The sequence below is a fragment of the Neofelis nebulosa genome, chromosome 7 (assembly GCF_028018385.1).
Source record: "Neofelis nebulosa isolate mNeoNeb1 chromosome 7, mNeoNeb1.pri, whole genome shotgun sequence".
NCBI classification, from domain to species: domain Eukaryota; kingdom Metazoa; phylum Chordata; class Mammalia; order Carnivora; family Felidae; genus Neofelis; species Neofelis nebulosa.
In genome coordinates, this window is record NC_080788.1 from 18097084 (window position 1) to 18121253 (window position 24170).

The 24170-nt window shown below is 41.1% G+C and overlaps 1 protein-coding gene across 10 annotated transcripts in view; it reads right to left on the bottom strand.

Moving 5' to 3' along the window:
- Positions 1 to 24170, bottom strand: part of TTC23 (tetratricopeptide repeat domain 23) — a 106266-nt gene that overhangs the window by 54846 nt on the left and 27250 nt on the right. For all 10 annotated transcript variants that reach the window (XR_009263906.1, XR_009263905.1, XR_009263907.1 and 7 more), the window contains exons 3-5: positions 20993 to 21116; positions 18222 to 18372; positions 17905 to 18030 (exon numbers count right to left, since the gene is read on the bottom strand). Coding sequence is in view for 7 of the 10 variants with exons in the window: in XM_058736722.1 (XP_058592705.1) it covers positions 17905 to 18030; positions 18222 to 18372; positions 20993 to 21116 (401 nt within the window). In the remaining 3 variants the exon portion in view is untranslated. The remainder of the gene's footprint in view (positions 1 to 17904; positions 18031 to 18221; positions 18373 to 20992; positions 21117 to 24170) is intronic.

Here is a 24170-nt window from a genome sequence, read left to right on the forward strand (position 1 = left end):
AAATGGGAAGAAGTTGAAACACAGGAGACGGTCAGGGATATGTTCCTGGACCAAGTCGGGTCCAGGTTCCAGCTTGCAGCAACTCTTAATCTTAGAAAGGAAGAGATTAGTAGGCGACCTAGTAACACTGGGCTTGTCTTCTGACTCTTACTGAACTTTGGATGTAGTGAGCAATAATTAGCATTGTAAGTACCATATTTTGTTTTTGAAGAGAAAACCCACTTGCATCTTTGGTGACAGAACGAGGCTTTGAAACATATGGCTGATAACAAATCACTTAGCCCAAAAATGAGATTCCTGGTAGACAACTGAAAACAGGAGGCAGCAAACTGTGGCCTGTGCACCAAATCTGCTCACTGTCTTTTTTTGTAAATAAAGTTTTATTGGCACACAGCCACACCCACTTGTTTACACATTGCCCATGGCTGCTGTAGCACTATAATGGTGGAGCTGAGTAGCTGCAATGCAGTGGATACCAAAAAGCCTGAAATATTTACTGTGTGGGCCTTTACAGAAGAAGTTTGCCAAAGCCAGGTCTAGAATCCAGAGAAAGCTACATACTTCCAAAATGACTTCAGATTTTTTCCATCTAATTTAACCTTGAGAACTCCAACAATGCCACAGATATTTGAGCAAAGGGGGAAAAAAATCACCTCCTTCCTTTCTCATGTTCATAGGTGATGAAACATGTGTCAAGGAAATAAAGAATGGATTTTTTGTTTCCAAGGCTGCTGTAAAAATCATGGAAGGGTAATAAAGCAAATACAAAGTATTTGTAATACAAGATGATTTCGTTTGAGCAAAAGTTTTAAAGGAAAGCAAAATTCGAAGCTTAGTAATCAAGCTTACAAATGCAAAAAAATATATAGAAAAGTAAATAATAACAAGGCATAAGTGAATTCATACAATAACAATTTTTCCTTTCCCAAGATAGAACACTAAAGAAAAGTATTTGAGAGTTTGTAATGGTGGAGAACAGGGACAACTTGCTCTTCCTTTCTACCATTAACCTACTACTCTCTTAGCCAAAAGCACAGCCTATCACCCCAGGTTAACACCACATCACTTTTTCAGGTATCAGAAAGTGATCTTTCAAATACCAGACTCTTGGAGAAAATTTTATAAAAAGAGGGACACAGGGACTGCCTAGGTGGCTCAGTCAGTTAAGTGTCTCACTTTGGCTCAGGTCATGATCTCACAGTTTGGGGGTTCAAGCCCCACACTGGGCTCTGTGCTGACAGCATGGAGCCTGGAGCTTGCTTCAGATTCTGTGTCTCCCTCTCTCTCTGCCCCTCTCCTGCTCACATACACACACACACACACACACACACATACACACACACTCTCTCTCTCTCTCAAAAATAAATAAACATTAAAAATATTAAAAAAAAAAAAAGAGGGACTCAGGATGAGAGGCAGGACAGTCAGTTACAAGTGCTGCAGCAGGAGTAGAAAACCCCAACCATAGTTTGAGCATTCTTAGTGATGAGGCCACACAACCCTGGGCAAGAACAAAACATCTCTGAACCTTGGTTTCCTCATCTCAACACTGGTGTCCAATAGGGTTGTTGTGAGAACCCAAGAAGATGTCTAAAATGCTCTGCAAACTGAAGCAAGTTGTAAAGATTGGCATTAAATGCCTATACATCGTCATACCTTTCACTCTTCCCCTCCCAACCGGTAGTCTATACAGAACTGAGTGCCACGGCCTCGGGTTGTTCTCCTGTTGAAACAGGCTCAACTGTGGTCTCACACCCACCCGCAGAAGATTTTGGAAAGTCCAAATAATAAGGATAATCAGTCAAACTCATGTGCCAGTGTGGAAGGCATTTTCTTATCCAGCTAAGCTTTTAAAAATGTTGAGGATATTTTATTATAAGAATAATACGTATCCGTCATTTAAAAAAAAGAGATAGAAAAATAAAAATAAAAACTACACAATCACGACATCCAAAGATGAGTACTGCACACCTTGATACACACCTTTCCGGATGATTTTCCACACATATTTTTTAAAAGAATCGTAATGTTTTATAACCTGTTTCTTTCACTTAATCACATATCAAAATGTGGCAATGAATGTTCTAGCCTCATTCTAGTGGTCGAGTGGTGTCATACACCTCACTGGCCACTTTAGTTACTCATTGCTCAGCACAGACATTCCTTGGAGGACATTTGGGTGGTTTATGCCTTTTGACTGTTATGAACATTGTGTACAAGTTTTTATGTGGATGCGTATTTTCATTTCCTTTGTGTATTTACCTAGGATTGAAATTATTGCATCATATTGTAATTCTATATGGAAACTTTTGAGAAACTGACGCTATTTTCCAAAGTAGCTGCACCATTTTATATTTCCACCAGCAGTATGTAGGGGTTCCAATTTTTCCACACCCTTGCTAGCACTTGTTACTATCTTTATTATTATTATAGCCACTATCCTAGTGAGTGTAAAGGGGTATCTCACTGTAGTTTTGATATGCATTTCCTTGATGATTAATGACGATGAACATCTCTTTATGTGCTTATTGACCATTTGTATATCTTCCTTGGAGAAATGGCTATTTGGAAACTTTGCTTGTCTTTAAATTGGGTTGTCTTGTTATTATTGTTGTAGGAGTTGTTTATTTATTCTGGACGCAGGTCCCTCACCAGAAATATGATTTGTAAAAATTTTCCAGAAACCATTTTTATATTCCAGAAACCATTTTTTATTTTCCAGAAACCATTTTATATTCCCACCAGCAGTATGTAAGGGTTCCAATCATCAAGTGAAAAAGGGCAGCCACAAATAACCTAAACTTATGCCTAAAGGAGCTAGAAAAAGAACCACAAGCAAAACTTAAAACCAGCAGAAGGAAGGACATAATAAAGATTAGAACAGAAATAAATGATATAGAAACTAAAAAAACACAACAGAACTAATCGATGAAACTAAGAACTTGTTCTTTGAGAAAAATCAATAAAATTGATAAACCTCTAGTCAGACTTACCAAGAAAAAAAGAGAAAGGACTCAAATAAATAAAATCACAATTGAGAAAGGAGAAATAATCACCAATGCCACAGAAATACTAACAATTCTAAGAGAATATTATGCAAAACTATATGCCCACAAACTGGACAACCTGGAAGAAATGGATAAATTCCTAGATACATATAAACTACCAAAACTGAAACAGGAAGAAATAGAACATTTGAACAGACCAATAACCAGCAAATAAGTTGAATTAGTAATCAAAAAACTCCCAAAAACAAAAGTCCAAGGATCAGATGGCTTCACAGGTGAATTCTACCCAACACTTATTCATTTTTTAAAGTTTTATTTGTTGAGAGAGAGAGAGAGAGAGAGAGAGAGAGAGAGAGAGAGAGAGAATGAATGTGTATGAGCAGGGTAGAGGCAGAAAAAGAGGGAGAGACAGAATCCCAAGCAGGATCTGTGCTGTCAGCACAGAGCTGGATGTGGGACTGGAACTCAGGAATTGTGCGTGAGATTGTGAGCTAAGCTGAAACCAAGAGTCAGATGCTTAACTGACTGAGCTACCTAGGCGCCCCAGTCTACCAAACGTTGAAAAAAGAGTTAAGGGGCGCCTGGGTGTCTCAGTAGTTTAAGCATCTGACTTTGGCTCAGGTCATGATCTCACAGTTTGTGAGTTCAAGCCCCACATCAGGCTCTGTGCAGCCTGCTTCGGATTCTTTGTCTCCCTCTCTCTGTTCCTCCTCCACTCGCACTCTGTCTCTCTCTCTCTCAAAAATAAAGATTTTTTTAATTAAAAAAAATAAAAAATAAAAAAAATAAAAAGAGTTAATACGTATTCTTCTCAAACTATTCCCAAAAACAGAAAAGGAAGGAAAACTTCCAAATTTATTCTATGAGGCTAGTATTACCCCGATACCAAAACCAGATAAAGACACTACTAAAAAAAGAGAAGCACACCAATATTCCCGACTAACATAGATGCAAAAATCCTCAACAAAATACCAGCAAACCAAATCCAACAATACATTTAAAAAATCATTTACCATGATGAAGTGGGATTTATTCCTGGGCTGCAAGGGTGGTTCAATATTTGCAAATCAATCAACATCGTACAACCTATCAATAAGAGGAAGGATAAGAACCATATGAACATTTCAATAGACGCCAAAAATGCATTTGACAAGTATAACATCTTCTAATAAAACCCCTCAACAAAGTAGGTTTAGAGGGAGCATATCTCAACATAATAAAGGCCATATATGAAAACCCCACAGCTAACATTATCCTTAATGGAGAAAAACTGAGAGTTTTCTTGCTAAGGTCAGGAAAAAGACAAGGATGTCCACTATCACCACTTTTTTACTCAACATAGCACTGGAAGTCTTAGCCACAGTAATCAGACAACAAAAAGAAATAAAAGGGATCCAAATCAGTAAGGAAGAAGTAACACTTTCACTATCTGCAGGTGACATGATACAATATACAGAAAACCAAAAGACTCCACCAAAAAAACCCATTAGAACTGACAAGTGAATTCAGTAAAGTCGCAGGATACAAAATCAATGTCCACAAATTTGTTGTATTTCTATACACCAATAATGAAGCAGCAGAAAGAGAAATTAAGAAAACAGTCCCATTCATGACTGCACCAAAGAGAATAAGATACTAGGAATAAACCTCACCAAAGAGGTGAAAGACTTGTGCTCTGAAAACTATAAAATACTGATGAAAGAAATTGAAGACAACACAAAGAAATGGAAAGACATCCCATGTTCATGGATTGGAAGAACAAATATTGCTAAAATGTCTATACTACCCAAAGCAATCTATGTATTTAATGCAGTCCCCATCAAAATACCAACAGCATGTTTCACAGAACTAGAACAAACTATCCTAAAATTTGTTTGAAACCACAAAAGACCCCACATAGCCAAAGCAATCTTGAAAAAGCAAAGCAAAGCTGGAGGCATCACAATTCCAGACTTAAATGTACATTACAAAGCTGTAGTAACCAAAACAGTATGGTAATGGCACAAAAATAGGCACCATAGATCAGTGGAGCAGAATAGAAAACCCAGAAATAAACCCACAACTATACGGTCAAATAATCTTCAACAAAATGAGAAAGAATATCCAATGGAAAACAAGATCATCCCTTCAGCCAATGTTGTTGGGAAACTGGACCACAACATGCAAAAGAATGAAACTGGACCACTTTCTTACACCATACATAAAAATAAATTAAAAAATGGTTTAAAGATCTGTATGTGAGATCTGAAACCATAAAAATCCTAGAGGATAACATAGGCAGTAACTACTTTGATATTAGTCAAAGCAACTTCTTTCTAGAGATGTCTCCTGAGGCAAGGGAAACAAAAGCAAAAATAAACTATTGGGACTGCATTAAAATAAAAAGCTTCTACATAGTGAAGAAAATAATCAACAAAACTAAAGGGCAACTTACGGAATGGGAGAAGATATTTGCAAATAACATATCCAATAAAGGGTTAGTATCCAAAATATATAAAGAACTTATAAAAGTCAACACCCCACCAGTTACAAAATGGGCAGAAGATATAAACAGACATTTCTCCAAAGAAAACACACAGATAGACAACAGACATGTAAAAAGATGTTCATCATCACTCACCATCAGGGAAATACACATCAAAACTACAATGAGCTATGACTTCACACCTGTCAGAATGGCTAAACTCAACAACACAAGGAACAACAGGTGTTTGGTGAGAATGTGAAGAAAAAGAAACCCTCGTGCACTCTTGGTGGGAATGCAAACTGGTGCAGCCACTCTGGAAAATAGTATGGAGGTTCCTCAAAAAGTTAAAAATAGAAGTTCCCTACTATCCAGCAATCACACTACTGGGTATTTACCCAAAGAATACAAAACACTAATTCAAAGAGATACATGCACCCCTATGTTTATGGTAGCATTAATTACAATAGCCAAATTATGGAAGCAACCCGTGTCCACTGATTGATGAATGTGGTATATATGTACAATGGAATATTATTCAACTATAAAAAAGAATGAAATCTGGCCATTTGCAATGACATGGATGGAGCTAGAGAATATAATGAAAATGCTAAGCAAACTAAGTCAGTCAAAGACAAATATCAAAATAGGACTTAACTCATATGTAAAATTTAAGAAACAAAACAAATGAGCAAAGGGGAAAAAGAGAGAGAGGGAGAGAAAAATCAGGAAACAGACTCTTGGGGTGCCTGTCTGGTTCAGTAAGTAGAACACGTGATTCTTGGTTTCGAGGTTGTAAGTTTGAACCCTAAGGTGGTGTAGAGATTACTTTAAAAAGCCTTAAAAACATTTTTTCAATTAAAAAAAAAAAGACTTTTAATTAGAACAAACCAATGCTTACCAGAGGGGAGGAGGTGGGTGGTGGGTGAAATAGGTGATGGGGATTTAGGAGTGCACTTGTTATGATGAGCACCAGGTGACATATGGAAGTATTGAATCACTATATTGTACACCTGAAACTAATAAAACACTTTTTAAAAAGGCAAAGAAAAAAAAAGGGGAAAAAAAGCATGTCACAAAAGGCCACACATTGTATGATCCCATGTATATGAAATGTCCCAAACAGGCAAATCCACAGAGAGAAAGTAGATTAGTAGTTTTCAGGGGCTGGGGGAACATGGTAATAGAGACTGCTAATGGGATTAAAAAGTCAAAACGATTGTGGTTTGTTAATATACTGAAAACCACTGAACTGTGTATTTCAGTTGGGTGAGTTGTATGGTATGTTAGTTATGGCTCACTAAATCTGTTATTTAAAAAAGTTTGTGTGGGGCACCTGAGTGGCTCAGTTGGTTAAGCGTCTGACCCTAGGTTTCAGCTCAGGTCATAATCTCACAGTTTCATGAGTGGAGCCCCGAGTCTGGCTCTGTGCAGGCAACACAGAGCCTCCATGGGATTCTCTCTTCCTCTCTCTCTGCCCCTCCCCTGCTCACACCATCTCTGTCTCTCTCAAAATAAATAAATGAACTTAAAAATAAATTTAAAAATTTGTGAACATTTCAAAGCAAAACTAAATACAGATAAGGTTTAGTGGTACCCATAAAATTAGTTAGTTTTCGTTTAAAATAATTGTAATAATGTTGAATAAAAACCAAAATATTTTTCTCTTAATATTGTCTTTGAGCCATTTTGAACCAGCACAAACCAGGTCAGAAAAGGATGTGTGCTTTGGCTTTAAATTGGTCCCGCGTGATTAGGCGATCCTACCCAACTGTTTTTAGGGCTGAAGGATTAGGAGAGCAGAGAATGTTGTGGGTCCTCCTGCACCTGACCCCTCAGCAATGGGCATCCCCCAGGGGAGGCCATAAATTGGACTTGGGACACTGAGCTACTGGCCTCACTCTCTATTCTTTCAGAGCTGTAAGCTTGTTTCCTGATGAGCTCCAATGCCTGGGTCTTCTGGGGGAATGCCTCGGTCTACGAAAATTATAATCCTAACGAGAAAGCAGGAAATTCATGGAGGGAAAAGCCACATAAAATTATTCTTAATGGAATATTCTGGTAAATCAATTACTCTGTAAGTTTATTTTTTTTAAAGTTTATTTATTTTGAGAGAGAGAGAGAGAGAGAGAGAGAGAGAGAGAGAGAGAGAGAGAGAGAAGGACACAGAGGATCCAAAGTAGGCTCTGTGCTGACAGCAGAGAGCCTAATGTGGGGCTCAAACTCACGAACCGCGAGATCATGACCTGGGCCAAAGTTGGATGGTTAACCAACTCAGCCACCCAGGCACCTCACTTTGTAAGTTTAAATATGTTAATGTATTTCCTGTTATGATGTCTGCAAGTATGCAGACATGGAAGAATCAAGAAATTGGTGATAAACCCCAAATCTTTTTCCTTTGGCTGATTGTTTCAAGCCAATAAGCTGTGGTCGAGGAAATTAGCTTCAGTGCTGGTGAGTTATAGAAGCAGGATAAGTTCTATACAGCTCCCTAAGTTACCCGGATGTGCAGAATTCAGAGTGTGTCAAAGATGGGTGAGAATAGAAAGGCCAATCCCCTAGCTGAGTGCTGCCCCCCTCCCCCGCCCAGCCGTCCGGGGCATGGGTTTGGGGCCCTGGTCCCACACAAAGGAGCCTAACTGCTGCCAGCAGGGCCTGGCTCTGCACCCACAGACTCCTGCTCCTTCTCTCTGTGCCCAGGTTCTGATAGACACCTGCCCGAGGTGGCCATTGGGAGTTTCAGTCCAGCCCACACTCTGCTGGATGAGCTGTTGTGCTTGGACACAAAGCTGTGTTTGCCTGGAAGAAAGGGCACCTTTCCCAATTCTCACAAAGGCTCTGTCCACTCACTTAACTGCACAAAGGTGGCACAGAGGTGACGGTGGTTCTCCTGGGACCTGAGTTTCTCAGGACTTGATGAGTTCAGATTACCCTTGAGCATCATCTAAACCTTCCCATCTAGCTTCCCTGATGCCGTCCTCCTTTGCGTGAAGTGTACCTTTCAACTCTGGGTGTTCGCTGGGCCATTCTATCTGGAATGTTCTCTTCTTTCTTCCATCTCTGCCTGGCAAACTTCCATTCATCTTTCTAACTACTATTCCTCTTTTTAGTTTTAGCTTAACAGTCTCCTCCTTTAGGAAGCCTTCCCTGACACACCATTTAAGGTGACACTCACTCTCATGGGGCAGGCAAGTGCAGGGTGGGCACCCAAGAGTGAGTGCCTCCTTAAATGGTGTGGCTTGGGCACCTGGCTTTCTCATCTTAAGCCCTGCTCTGTTCCCTGACACCCCAGGCTGGGTTGGGTGCCTCAGTGAACACCTGACTGTGCTCCCACGGAACTGTGAACCTTCCCTGCTGGGGAAACATCTTTCAGGTTCTATTATAACTGCCTGGCAACTCAGCCACTGGGATCTGTGAAGGCAGGGTCCAAGCACGCCTCATTCATCTTGGCATCCCAGCACCTTGCACAGTGTCTGACAGTAGCCATATGATCCCCAGGAAGTCCAAGGTCATTCTGAGGGGAAGGTTTGCCTTAGTAGTGTGAGGTGACCAAGATGGCGGCAGGCTGGGCGGGGCTTCCATGGGAGAGCAAACATGAAGTGCTGCCTGATAGAAGGAGGGAGGAGAAGCTGCAGAGGGAGGGAGGGAGGGAAGAACAACCTACAAATACAAATCCATTAGCTTAGAAGACTCTGAGGCTATAGTTCATACCTTAATTTTCATGGCTTCCAGAATAAATTTTAGTGAAAAAAATCTTCAAAAAGAGAACATGTTTTCATATTGACTTGGTAGCCAAAATATTGTAGACTATTGATCTAATTAAGGGTGGAGCAAGTTGTTGAAATTTTATAAAAGGTGGAATAAAAGGAACCTTGTAAAAACCTATTAGGGCCTGAACTGTTTCCTCCCACCCAGATTCCTACATTTGAGTCCTCACCTCCAGTGACTTCACTTGGGACTAAGGTTGTTGCAGATGTAATTAGTTAAATTAAGATGTCATACTAGGGGCGCCTGGGTGGCTCAGTCAGTTAAGCGTCCAATTTCAGCTCGAGTCATGATCTCACAGCTCGTGAGTGAGTTCAAGCCCCCCATCAGGCTCTGTGCTGACAGCTGGGAGCCTGGAGCCTGCTTTGGATTCTGTGTCTCCCTCTCTCTCTGCCCCTCCCCCACTCACACTTTCTCTTTTTCTCAAAAATGAACATTAAAAAATTTTTTTAAAAAAGATGTCATACTAGAGTAGGTAGACCCCATAATCCAATGTGACTCGTATCCTTACCAAAAGGAGGAATTTGAACACAAAGACACATAGAGGGGGCAGTCCATGTGAAGATGAAGGCAAGATTGGGGTGATGCATCTATAAGCCAAGGAACACCAGAGATTGCCAGGAACCCACCAGAAGCTGGGAGAGAGGCCAAGACCAGATTCTTCCTCACAGCCCCCAGAAGGAACCTGCACGGCCAATACTTTTATCTCAGACTTCCAGCCTCCAGCACTGTGAGAGAAGAACTTACTGTGGTTCACGTCACCTAGTGGGTGGTACTTTGTTATGGTAGCCCTTGCAAACCAATATGGAACGCCTACTGGCCAACTCCAGGCCTGGAGGTTTTCCTTCCCTTAGACCCCTAATACAAGAACACTGGGTATACGTATACTTACCCAGAGTGGCTACTTAGATATGGGAGCACCATTTTTCTTTTTTTTTTTAATCACACTGTGCTCACATCTGACTTTCTATTACCTCCCTGCCTGGAAATTTGAGTATCTGCTGAGAAGGAGACCCGGAAGCAGGCAAATTCAGCAGGAACAAACACATGACTTTCACTGGCCATGGTTTTGCCTTTGATACAAGAAAGTCCAAATGAAAGCACAGCCCACGAATCCCATGACAACCAGCAAGCTGCACTTAGCAGGGTGCCCGCCCTGAAGGTCCATAGTCACACATGAGGATCCATTCTTGAAGGCGACCTGTTGCCATTTCTGAACGCTCTAAATTGAAAAGATTTTTGTCAGCCTACTATTGGCCTCAAATTTCAAACTACTGAATTCTTTAGACCCTGAGTCCTTCTTTCTCTTGTAGCTAAAATGACTTACCTCCTCACTTAGGTCATCCACAGGGGGAAAATTAGATTCCTCATACAATGTACACAAAAGTTCTAGGTGGATTAGAGGCCTAAATTCAAAAAGCAAAACTTTGACATGTTTAAAAAATATATAAGAAAAAGTAATTCCACGATTTTGGGTAGGGAAGGATTTCTTTTTTAAACTAAGCTTCACACCCAGCGTGGAGCCCGATGCGGGGCTTGAACTCATGACCCATAGATCAAGTCCTGAGCTGAAACCAAGAGCTGGACACTCAACTGACTGAGCCATCCAGGTGCCCCTGTAAGGAGGGATTTTGTTAAACAAGACAAAAAATATAAATCAGAACAGAAAACATGGGTATATTTAGTCATCTTACAAATAAAAACTCCTGCGTATCAAAAGTCAACATTACAGAAAGTGAAAAGCCTGAAGTACACACTGGGAGAACACACAATATACGTAAGTAGCAAATAACTGGTTGTCAGAAATATGAAGAATGTCTAAAAATTATTAAAAAATCCAAACAGCCCAATTTAAAAATGAGCAAAAGACATGAATAGACAATTCACAGAATAGGAATTCCAAATGTCTAGTATACATGTGAAAAGATGGTCAACCTCACTATTAAGGAAATGCAATTAAAGAAACCATATGATTGGCACATATAAAAAGTTTGACTGTATCAAGTGTTGGCAAGGATGTGGAGTAATGGGAATTTCCATGTCCTACTGGTGAGAATATAGGTTGGCATTTGCGGGGGGGGGGGGGGGGGGGCGGTGCCTGGGTGGCTCAGTTGATTAAGCGTCCGACTCTGACTCTTGATTTCGGCTCAGGTCATGATTTCATGGTTCATGAGGTCAAGCCCCATGTTGGGGCTGACAGCTCAGAGCCTGTTTGAGATTCCCGCTCTCTCTTTCTCTCTCTGCTCCTCCTCTTTGTGCATTAGCTCTCTCTCTCAAAATAAATAAATAAACTTAAAAAAAAAATAAGTTGGCATTTGGCAAACCTGGTAAAGTTGAGGACATGGGTACTTGTCAAGTAAGCAATTCCACTCCTGGGCGTAGACCTCAGAGATAATCTTGAACGTGTGCCCAGAGAGACATGTATAAGAGTGATGTGGCAAATCGTATTTACACAGTGGAAAAACTGGAATTTCATCCCACCGATTTACATGTTCACCCTCATGAGCACTGATGATTGAGTTAGGGGAAAGTCAGACGGATAAAACACAATACGTGGGTTTAAAATGAAGAGACTAGAGAAACACCTACCAGCTGACATGGGTACATCTCAAAAATACAAAAGTACAAATGTAATGGGGGAAAAGCAAGCTACAGAAGGAAGTATACATATAAAATTTTAAAAATGAGGGCCCCTGGGTGGCTCAGTTGGTTAAGCGTCTGACTCTTGGTTTCAGCTCAGGTCATGATCTCACGGTTTGTGAATTTGAGCCCCCCTCCCATCCGCCCCCCATCAGGCTCCACGATGACAGTGCAGAGACTACTTAGGATTGTCTCTCTTTCCCTCTCTGTGCCCCTTTCCCTGCTCATTCTCTCTCTGTCTGTCTCTCTCTCTCTCAAAATAAATAAACATTTTAAAAAATAAAATAAAAAATAAAAATGAGAAATAATACTGTATATTTTCCTGGTTATACATGCTTTCAGAATGAAAAACACTAAATCAAGCACAACAATTGCCTGTAGTGTGGGGGGAAGAAAACAGGATTAGGAAGAACACAGAAGAACTCCATGTATCTGAAACATCCTATTTTAAGCTTGGTTAGTGTGTAGGTAAGCATTTGCATAGCAATATCCATACTTTTATCCTGTTAAAAAGATGAACAGATGCAACCCGCTTTTGTTTAGTGCTTGCAAAGAGTAGAGCAGGGTCCAGGCCTCGCCCCTTGGAGTTTTGCTGCCAGCACTCGGGGTCCTGAAGTTCGTACAACCACCACAAATGGAGGCTTATCAAGCTAATGTCCCTACGATGATGAGCCTTCTGGAGCTCACTTAGCTCCAGAAAATACAATTACTTTGGCTTCACAATATATTTAACAAAAAAGGGGCGGAGGGAGGGGTACTATACCAGGAAATACCTAAGCGATAGCCTTACCTCCATCGCCAAATCACTGAAAGCATCAATTTCAAGTAATCTTGTCTGTCTGCATTTGCTCAAGTGTAATGTTTGGGATGGCAACATTTTCTCTTTTCCGTTTCTATCTGCCTGCAGGGAATGCTTTGAGGATTTATTGTCTAGCGTGCCCATAATATGTTTAGGCAGCTTTAGGAAACACCAGACAGATGAAAAGATAGAGAGTTTTGAACAACAGAATGTGGCAGTATGTTAATCTGGCAGGGCCACAACTCCAACCACAACATATTTTATTGAATGAAAATACATCCACAGGAATTCTACAGAGCACGTAAGGAGTTTCAGATGAGCCTCAGAAGATCTCCTAGGGTTGGAGACTTGTTGTAGCAGGCAATAAACAAATGCAATCTCTTTGGTATTACTAAGACAATGGAGAGTTTCCTTTTAAAAGCTCTGGAATTTGGGGCGCCTGGGTGGCTCAGCTGGTTAAGAGTCCGACTCTTGATTTTGGCTGTGGTCATAATTCACTGTTTATGAGATCAAGCCCTGCATGGGGTTCTGCTCTGATTGCACAGAGCCTCCTTGGGATTCTCTCTCTGCCTCACCCCTGCTCGAGTGCGTTCTCTCTCTCTCTCTCTCTCTCTCTCAAAATAAACATTTTTAAAAAAAATCTCTGAAATTTAGCAAGAATACAGAGCAACAGTGAACAGCAAGTCTCGGTGGGAATATTGCTGATAAGCGAAATCTGAGGACAAATCAATCCTGCAAGAGGTCAAGTGGGATTTTCTAGAGTCACAGGGAGAAAAGGCTTTCATGAGACTCTCCCTCTCTACCCTCTGGCACACACAACAAAGGTTTTGCTCTGCAGAGTGTACTCTCAGGTCTCCGTTTTGCACTAGGGAACATGATCTGTGCCACGGGGAGGAGCTCAGACGCCAGAGTTTGGTAGACCTGGCTCTCCTCTGCCAGTCCCAGCTGTGTGACCCTGGGAAATGACCTCCCCTCTCTCAGCCCCATGTGGTTCATTTGAGAATGGGACTACTGAGCATACCCAGCACACAGGACTTCGGCACTCTGACAGAGCCTGGCACGGAAGGTGGTCAAGCGTTAGTAGCTGGTGTGGTTATTTAAAATCCTCAGTATTATTTGTAGTTGTTTAAGGAAATGTGTATTACAGGCATATAGTGTTAGAAATGGAAAGACAAAAATATGGTACTCTGGGGCGCCTGGGTGGCTTGGTCGGTTGGGCGTCCGACTTCGGCTCAGGTCACGATCTCGCGGTCTGTGAGTTCGAGCCCCGTGTCAGGCTCTGTGCTGACAGCTCAGAGCCTGGAGCCTGTTTCGGATTCTGTGTCTCCCTCTCTCTCTGACCCTCCCCCATTCATGCTCTGTCTCTCTCTGTCTCAAAAATAAATAAACTTTAAAAAAAATAATTAAAAAAAAATATGGTACTCTGAAATGTAAAGCTGTAGGGGATTCAAGAAACAGAAAGCAGATCAAGTATATGAAGGTAGTAATGTGTTCTGTGTGGTTTTCTGCTTCTCCGCATTAAAAGAAACCCTGACTTTTCAAAAATCAGATGTTGTGTAAGTTCAGAGCATTTCTTTAATCAAAGGAACATAGGATGGAGAAGAGAAGAGAATCAGAAAAAAAGTAAATGATTTCCTTTTTGTTAAACAAGCATAAGGCATGCCAGGCAAATAGTGTCCCATGGAAGGAGCTGCCAGGAGAAACCTCTCCTCTGGAGAAGAGCAGGGCATTTCCCGGAGTAGGAAAGGAAGAGGCAGGGCTCTGAATACACGAGCATTTGTCAGAGCTTTTATATCCAGAAAATAAATGTAGAGAAGGTGATTCTTTTTTTAAATTTTTTTAACATTTATTTTATTTTCTAGAGAGAGAGACAGAGTAAGAGTGGGGAGGGGCAGAGAGAGAGAGGGAGACAGAATCTGAAGCAGGCTCCAGGCTCTGAGCTGTCAGCACAGAGCCCAACACGGGGCTCAAAATCATGAGCCTTAAGATCATGACCTGAGCTGAAGTTGGACACTTAACCCACTGAGTCACCCAGGTGCCCCGAGAAGGGACTTCTTTAAAGAAACACATCTACAGACATACAGCTTAGACACCAAGGACCTCCAGGTCATGTATTAATGAAAAAAAAAAAAAAAAAAAAAAAGCTAAGTTCTGAAAGCAACAGATTTGTAGATTACTGAGTTGAGCACTGGAGGATCTAAAAGCAAGAAAGGAAGGGCTATCACCAAAGTACAAAGTGGAGCCTGTTTGGGATTCTCTCTTTCCCTCTCTCTCTCTCTGACCCCCACCCCCCAACTCATGCTGTCTGTCTCTCTCAAAATAAATAGATAAAAACTTAAAAAAATTAAAAAAATAAAGCCCTGTTGACTACACCACGTCACCTTCCTTAGAGATAGAGGAAATGTCCTGTCGATACTCTAGTTTTCACAGTGCACCTGAGAGCCAGTTCAACACAGCAATGCCAGGCCAAGTGCTCCAAAGAAGACTCCAAAGATGGCCTGTCGCACAGTCCAAGGGAAAGCCTGGACAGGTCACACGTTCTGCAGCAGCAGTAACCGGCAATAGAAAATAATTCTTAACACAGGGGAAGAGTTCGCCCATGTTCACCACTGAGTTTCTGTATCACGTTTAGAAAAACAAATCTGCACAGAGGAGCATGATTTGGATTCACTCTCCAAAGTTAATGAAAAGTTAGTGAATGGAGTAGTTCTGGCACAGAGGAGGGCAGGTAGAAGGGAAAGCTTCAGCCCACAGTGAGGGAGAGAAGGCAGAGAGCATGAGTCACCAGGCAGCATTTATCTGTCAGCCCGAGGAGAAAAGAACTGGCTTGGCCTGATGGGCACCATAAAAGGCGAGGCAGAAGGAGGAAGAGGATACATGAAAGATGCCCTTTTAAGATGCACATAAATCCCACGAGAGCTGTCTGAGAAATTATCCTGGCCTTCGACCACCAAGACCTTGTAAAAGAAAAGGCCTCTGTGGTTGTGAATGTAACTACGGAAATGTACGAAAGCAAAGCCCCGCAAATTTCTGAGGCAGACCCGTTTGGGCAAAGCATTCATAATCCAGTGAGGAAACAAAGCACAGCGATCCAATGAAAACCACACAGTTCAAACATGCAAGTTCCAGCGACTATGTCACTGTGGAGAACCTGGACGTAAAGAAGTGGCAAAGTTTAAGACAACTCAGCTAAACACAAAGTAACTTTGTAGGCCAGCTGGGAACATGGACTCTAATTCTTGTTGGATATTCAGCACAGATGTGTACAAGGCGCGCCATCTGCCGGCAAGATTTAGTACTGCTGATTTGGAAAGAATTCTTAGAGGAGGTGCCGGATTCTGGCGGAGGATAATTTACCCTCTTTTGCAGCAACACCACTCGACATTAAGTTCTAGTAACATTAGATGCAATAAATGTCCGATATTGGACCCTTGACTTGCTTATTTCCTGTCTTACAATACAAGACAGAATATCTACTTCTAGACAGGAAGAAATTCTGGACTACCAGGCACTCCCAGTCATTACTTCCTTCCTCTTCTCATTACATAAATGGAATCATACAGTATGAATTCTTTTGGGTCTGGTTTCTTTCATTAAGCATTATGTTTGTGAGAGTCATCCGTGATGTTAGGCAAAGGAGCGGTTTGATCATTTTCTCTGTATGAATGAACAGATCACAATTTTATCTATTGTACTTTTTTAAAATTTTGTTTTAATGTTTATTTATTTTTGAGAAAGAGGAGAGACAGAGTGTGAGTGGGAGAGGGGGAGAGAGAGGGAGACCCAGAATCTGAAGCAGGCTCCAGGCTCGAGCTGTCAGCATAGAGCCTGACATGGGGCTCGAACTCACAAACTGTGAAATCACTACCTGAAATGACGTTGGACACTAAACCAACTGAGCCACCCAGGCGCCCCTATCTATTGTACTTTTCTAAAAAATATATATTTTATTGTCAAATTGGCTTACATACAACACCCAGTGCTCATCCCAACAAGTGCCTTCCTCAATGCCCATCACCCATTTATCTATAGTAGTTTTTTTTTTTTTTTTTAACGTTTATTTATTTTTGAGACAGAGAGAGACAGAGCATGAACAGGGGAAGGTCAGAGAGAGAGGGAGACACAGAATCCGAAACAGGCTCCAGGCTCTGTGCTGTCAGCACAGAGCCCGATGCGGGGCTCAAACTCACAGACCGCGAGATCACGACCTGAGCCGAAGTCGGCCGCTTAACCGACTGAGCCACCCAGGCGCCCCTATAGTAGTTTTGATGAACAGTTGGGTTGTTTCCAATTCTTGGCTATTATAAATAACGTAGCTTTGGACATTCTTGGCCATTTCTTTTGATGAACATATGTGTGCATTTGTGTTATATTTAGGAGTGATACTGCTGTGTCACAGAGTAGGCAAATATTCAACTTTAGAAGATGAAGCCAAACCATTTTCTAAAGTAGTCATACCAAATACATTCTAAACTACAACATATGAGAAACCATATAAGAGCATGACATCCTTACCAACACTTGATATTATCAGTCCTTTTAAAAAATTAGCCATTCTAGTGGAGATGTAGTAGTATCTTCTGATTTTAATTTTAATTTCCCTGATGACTGATGAAATGAAACATTTAGGATGTTTATTAGCTATGTGGGCATGTGTGTGTGTGTGTGTGTGTGTGTGTGTGTGAAGTCTCTTGCCTGCTTTTCTATTCCGTTGTCTGTCTTTGTTTTATTGATATATAGGAGTTTTTTTTTTTTACAGATTCTAAGTATAAGTCCTTTGCCAGTTATGTGTATGACAAATATCTTCTTCCTCTCTGTGGTATGAAATATATGGTGATTTAAATACAGAGGAGGGGGTTCAGGAGAGCAGGCAAGAAATAGAAAGTCAAAGGAGTGACATCAGAACTCTAGGACCCAGGAGTGAATGTATAATTTCATCACATGTATGTAAATGCACCATCTATCTATCTATCTATCTATCTATCTATCTATCTATCTATCTACATGTGTGTAAATGTATATGTATATATAATTGCATCAACGATGTATGTGCCTTGGTTGTGGATGCTCTGATATGATCATGGTCCTCTTTTGCTTCTGGACAGTGGCCATGGAGAAGCCATGGACACAGCATCATGGGAGAAGCTCCTTCTGCCTGAAAGCAGGAGGGTTCTCTGCCAGAACCTCCTGCCATCATGTATTCAAAACATCCTAAACCGGAAACTTACTGTGCAAATGACAATTTGATCCGTGCTTGAATTTCTATCCATTCCTCCTTTACAATCCTTCCACACTGCAGCAGCTCCTTTGCAAGTGTCTCTGCCTTTGTCAAATTCTCGGAAGCTTCTTTAAACCTGAGTTGTGTTCAGGAAACGTCACACATAGTTCTAGATTCTGGGACCCCAGTTCTTGGGACATCCTTGGCTCTTAAACTTCCCATCACCCTTTCCGAGTCATCTGTCAGCTTTTGATTTGGCCTTGAAAAATTAAACGTAGGCATTATGAATGGCATTTCTACGTGTAAATATTAGAAGCAAAAGGATACTTTTGAAGGGAGAGTAAGGCTCTCCCCATGGTATGGAATAGCTCAATTGAACACTTGAAAACATCTGTATTGTCGTTATAGGGAGGCACGATGGAGTTGGTGAGGATTTCTTTGGCTTTTTCTGCATGTTGTTTTGCTTGCAGGGACAGTCCTGTGGACAAAGGAAAAGAGGTCTCAGTTTCTCTTTCATGTCAGCAGGGCACATGACCATAATGATCTATGGCCAGGAAATAAAATTAGGTCTCCTCCACAGACTGTCAAGTGACACATAGAGATATATCAGGGCAGCATGAAATATTGTCCTGACTGTAAAAACAAAGCAGTGGCTTACACCTAGTACTCAAGATAAATCTCCCCCAAATGGTCTTTCTAGAAATTAAACAGCATAAGCGGGAATTGAACAATTTTGAAACCTCACCAATATCAGATATGAAATATATTCTAAATAATTATAAGAAAACAAACGGAATGCAAGGACTATAGCATTCTGGGCAGGAAATAAGATATTCATGAATTTTCATTCTGGCTCTGTGACAGCAATCTTAATACTAAAAATTCTGAATCTTCTGCTTATCCATCTATAATCATAACTTTAGAGGGTTATTTTAACATAATAAAAATACAATGATATCTAAAAACACTTTACAAATACAATTCCAATGACAGAATGGGCTAATGTGCTACAATCTTATTCCTATAAGTTTGTTGGCTAATATGACAACATGGGACAACATCAAGGAAAATAATTTCTACCAAGAACGAATTCCCCACTGTGTTCCAGGGTTCTTCCATGGGCTTAATTAATATGTAGTAAGGGTGGCAAGGGGGGTTGCCAGTTAGGTTTCAGGGCTTTTCACTTCTCCATACTCCCAACCATTTCCCCCCACACTGATGTCCTTCATTCTATCCACATCTATACACCCCTGGTCTTTTTTTTTTTTTTCTTATATGAAAGTGTATCTCAGAATCTCTAAGAACCTGCCAAAATACAAAATTAATGCTGTTCTGATGTCTATAAAATGGAAGAACATACTTTCTGATGGAGAAATTCCAAGGTATGTCCTTCATGTGGGAACTCTTATAGATTGTCTAATTTTTTTAAAGTACATATTTAATCAACCTAACAGTGATTTTTTAGTGCCAATTACACATGCAATATTACAAAAGTTAGTGGTGCATTGTATTTCTTAAAAATTTTATTTATTTATTTTGAGAGAGAGTACATGAGCAGGAGAAAGGCAGAGACAGAGGGAGAGAGAGAATCCTAAGTACTCTCCATGCTCAGCACAGAGTCCTATGAGGGGCTGGCTCTCATGACCTTGAGATCACGACCTGAGCCAAAATCAAGAGTCAGACACTTAATTGAGTCACCCAGGTACCCACTCTCACTTTAACTTGAGAAAGAAAGACTATCATGCAAAAAGGTAGCAGCCTATGGAAGAAAAACATTATTTGAAATCCCAGATGCCAGGCCACTGGTGCTGGCATCCAAAACCCTACTAACATTATAAATTGGATAAGTTGTTTCAACTCATTTGTTTCTTCTGGATCTAAAAATATAGGAGGGGGTTCTGGGGTTTGAACTAGGTGATCTCCAGGGTCCCCTCTGGCTCTAAAAATCTTTGATCTAACAAGTGGGACCAGTTAATAATCAGATTTGACCAAATTCATTGGGTGGCAATTCTGTGCTTAGCACTGTGTTGTTTTCCACTTCGTTATTTTATTTATTCACTGGATCCATCCTGGGAAGTTAGTACCACCATCATTATCATCACTTTGAAGAAAGGGAGTACAGAGATGTACTCTTGTACACCTCGTCCTGGGTGAAGGAGAAGGAGAAGACATGATATCCTGTTGTTTTTTGCCTTCCCTGCATCCATTCCTCCTTCCTTCATTTCCTTCTGAGAATGCCCAGCCCCTGTATACCCAATCCATGTGATTTAGCCAAGGTCAGCCTGTCCTCCAGGATCTAGTGGAGCCAAAAGGCAGATCTATCATCTGACTATTCCTTGCCTTTGACCTACCATCCAAGTCAGCCCCAATAGAACCCCCAACTCCTGAGATTTTGGTGAAAAGACATTCTTTTTTTTTTCCCTGGGAATGCTGATGAAGGAAGTCTAAATAAAACTTCTGCAAGCCTTGCTGCTGCCAGATGGGCAAAGCCTGGGTAAGAACAAAGTCCATGCAGAGAAAAACAGAGCCAAGGGGTAGATTAAGAGAGAAACACAAATCTGATGACATTGGTTGAACACCTGGTTTAACCTGTGTAGACACCTGGTTGTCTACAGCAAGTTTTACCCTTGCGTTTTCAAGTTGTATGAGCCAATACATGAACTTTTGTTTACTGCTGGCTTGATTTCATCTCTTATTTATGTTTTTTTTGGGGGGAGGGGTGTTGCTTACAGGCAAGAAATTCTCCATCAAAACAAATGTGAATGGATCCCATTGTAGGCCCATGCTCCATGCCTTGGGCCCCTTCTGCAATACCTTCAAAGCTAACAATTCTCTCCCAAGAACCCTACTTTTAAGATCATAAATAAAGGGCTCTCCAAAGCCCTCCAAAGGGCTAAAATCTTCCTTGTCTTTTTTATATATTATATTAAAAAATCTCATTCACTCTTTCTGAAATAAGATGGCTACTCAATGGGTGGAGAGGAGAATATTCAAGAAAACTGAATCCTTCTAGTTACGTGAGTCACATTTGCACGAAAGAGCAGAAACCCATGGATTGTTACCTCTCCCCCTCCCGCCACCATTGGAGATGAACTCACCTTTCAGCTGGAGGTAGCCTTGGGCCAGATTAACATGTGCCTCTGCTAGTTTCCAGTGTGAGTCACCATAGCAAATTCTCGTCAGCGCCATGCAGCGTACAAGCTCGCGGACAGCCTGTTCATACTGTGACGGACAGAAAATGGGCTTACGAGCTAGATGACTTGAAAACACAGAGTCACAAAGCACAAAGTCAACTAGCATTTTTTGTCCATTCAGTGTATATTTCCTGAGTACCTACTAGGTGCCAGGGATACATCAGAGAAGAAAATAGACAAAGATCTGTTTTGGGCCATGGGCAGTTCATCTATTAGGGTGAAATAGACAATACCTGACAGAAATGAGTAAACTTTATAGTATATTTAAATGGATAAAACATTTAAACTTTTAGTACCTTATGAGAAAGATAACAAATAAAGAAGAAATAGAAAAAGTAGAGCAGACATCTAACCATTCCCTAGGCTTTCGCTGCCCATCTATGAACAGCTACTACACATTCAAGCACCAGGGGGCAAGTGGTACCAGTTTTCAAATAAGGCTCTCTGGTTCTCCATTCAAATACCTTTCTTAGCAGCCTAGGGTTAGCATAGCAAATGAGGTTGGCAACTGACAAACAGATTTCATTAAAGCAGTGAGAAGTCCATTTATGTTCAGTGTCTGGACCAAGAGAACAGGGAGCTGGTATGTCCAGCTCAGGTCAGCTCGGAGCAGCAATACACTCAAAGCAAGGCTGGTAGTTTTAAAATATAGCTCCAAAATCCTTTGACTCTTTCCATCCAGAGATAGGGGATCTCTGTCTCCTTCCCTTTGAATCTGGGCTTTATAACTGGCTGATAGAATATGGATGGGATGATGCAGTGCCAGTTTGGGGGCCCAGGTCTTAAGGAACTGGCTGCTTCCGTTTTCTGTTTCTTCTTAGAAACAGAACACAATTGTGGGATGAGTTGTGTCCCCACTGCCCCTTAAACTCAAATTTTGGAGGCCCAAGCACTTTAAAATGTGACAGTATATGGAGAGAAGGTCTTTAAAGAGGTAAGTTAAAATGAGGCCGTTAGGGTAGAGCCCTAACCCAACATGACTGATGTCCTTATAAGAAGAGGAAGAAATACCAGGGATGGGCACGCAGAAAGAAAAAAAATTGTGAGGACATGGGGAGAGGGCACCGTATTCAAGCTAAGCCTCCAAATGACATCAACCCTGCCAACATTTTGATCTTGGACTTGTAGCCTCCAGAACTTGGAGAAAATAAACTTCTGATGTTTAAGCCACCTCATCTGAGGTATTCTGCTACAGCAGCCCTAGGAAACTGATAACCTAACCACCATGCTATGAGGAAGCCTAAAGAGAGGCCCTTGTAGAAAGGTACCAATAGCTGACCCCAATTAGTCAATCAGAGGAGGGAGCCATCTTGGCAGTGGATTGTCTCTTTGTAGATAGAGTCCAGCTAAAGCTGGGAGTTTAGGGAATGGCTTCCTTGGAGACATAGCAAGTGAATACAGTGAAGAAAAAAGAAAGAAATGATGAAAACACTTGGGAGTCTAGACGGACAGTCTAGCAAAAAGAGAGAGGACCTGATCTGACAATGAATCTATCCCAACCACAGATTTCTAAGAAGAGGGCTATGTAGACTGAAAGTCAGGCCCCTCAATCGTAGCCTGGGTCCTCACTACCTGCAACTGGGGTACAGAAGAGCAGCCTGCCCTCCCTCAACCTTTTTACTTGCTAGAATGCACATTCCAAATATCCCTTTGGCTTTCTGATCTTTATTCTGCCAGTTCCAGTGGCTTCATCCAACAGGCATGGGGAGGAGGCAGACAGAAGAGAAGTATAAGTAGGCAGACAATTTCATAACTGGGATGTGCCTTGGAAATAATATAATTTGATCCCTTTAATTTAAAGAAGAAATGTAAATCTGGAGAGATGAAAGGATTTATCACCAAATGGTAGAGTCGAGACTTAAAATTCAGCTCCCTGAGGCCAAGTCCAGAGTTCTTTTCACAAAACCATTCTTGGGCCACCTGAAACTTCTTTAACTCCTTAACATTAAAATATGCAGCTCTGATGATCAGTAGGTCTGGCCATATATATATTTAATAATGAGTTTTTTGGGGTGCCTGAGTGGCTCAGTTAAGCATCCAACTTCAGCTCAGGTCATGGTCTCACTGCTTGTGAGTTCGAGCCCCGCGTCAGGCTCTGTGCTGACAGCTCAGAGCCTGGAGACTGCTTCTCATTCTGTGTCTCCCTTTCTCTCTGTCCCTCTTCTGCTCACACTTTGTCTCTTTCTCTCAAAAATAAATAAATGTTCAAAAAAGAATTTTTTTAAATAAAAAAATAAAAATGAGTTTTTAATACCCAAATCTTGGTGTCTAAACACTATTCTTTGCTAAGAATCCACAGCTGGAGCAGGGAAAGTATAAGATGAATCTGAAAAATCTTGCTGTGCCTGAAATGAGTAAAGATCAATGGGGATGTATCGAGGAGGTGCGAGCCAGTGTGAAGGGGCAAATACCGGCAAATATGAAACAATTCATGTTTTGACGATTATAATAGATGGTAATACATTTCAAAAGCAATTTCCTGAGCCCATAACTTATATAAATGAGTGAATAATAGAGTGTAAAGAAGGAACACTCTTCCTTATAGAAATGCCAAATAAATATTGAAAGAATGCTGAGGTCAGAGAATTTGCCATTTGGCAAACATCGTAGTAATAACTGATTCAAGTGAGAATCATTAATGGATGCTAAAACTAGGGGGTGACATTTTAATGAGGAAAAGGACACACACACAGTTTTGCTGAATCTTCCCACAAGATACTTATTAGTTACAAAGGGAAGAATAGTGATTCCATAGAGAAGAAGCCTGCCAGACAGCACCTGGACCAAGTGATCAAAGTTAGCATCACGGTAAGGAGACAAAAGGACACCATATGCGTCCTGCTGTGAATCACTAAAAAAGACCCCTAGGTCTTGTCTGTGGAATTCTGGCCCAGAATGGACAACCTGTACCTAATCATGAGGACACACATGAAAAAAGCAAATTGAGAGATACTGTACAGAATAATTGGAGTGTACTTGTGAAGGACTGCATATTTGTGTCCCTCCAAATTCATATGTTGAGGCTCTAACCCCCAGTGTGGCATTTAGAGACAGTCCTCTAAGGAAGTAATTGAAGTTAAAT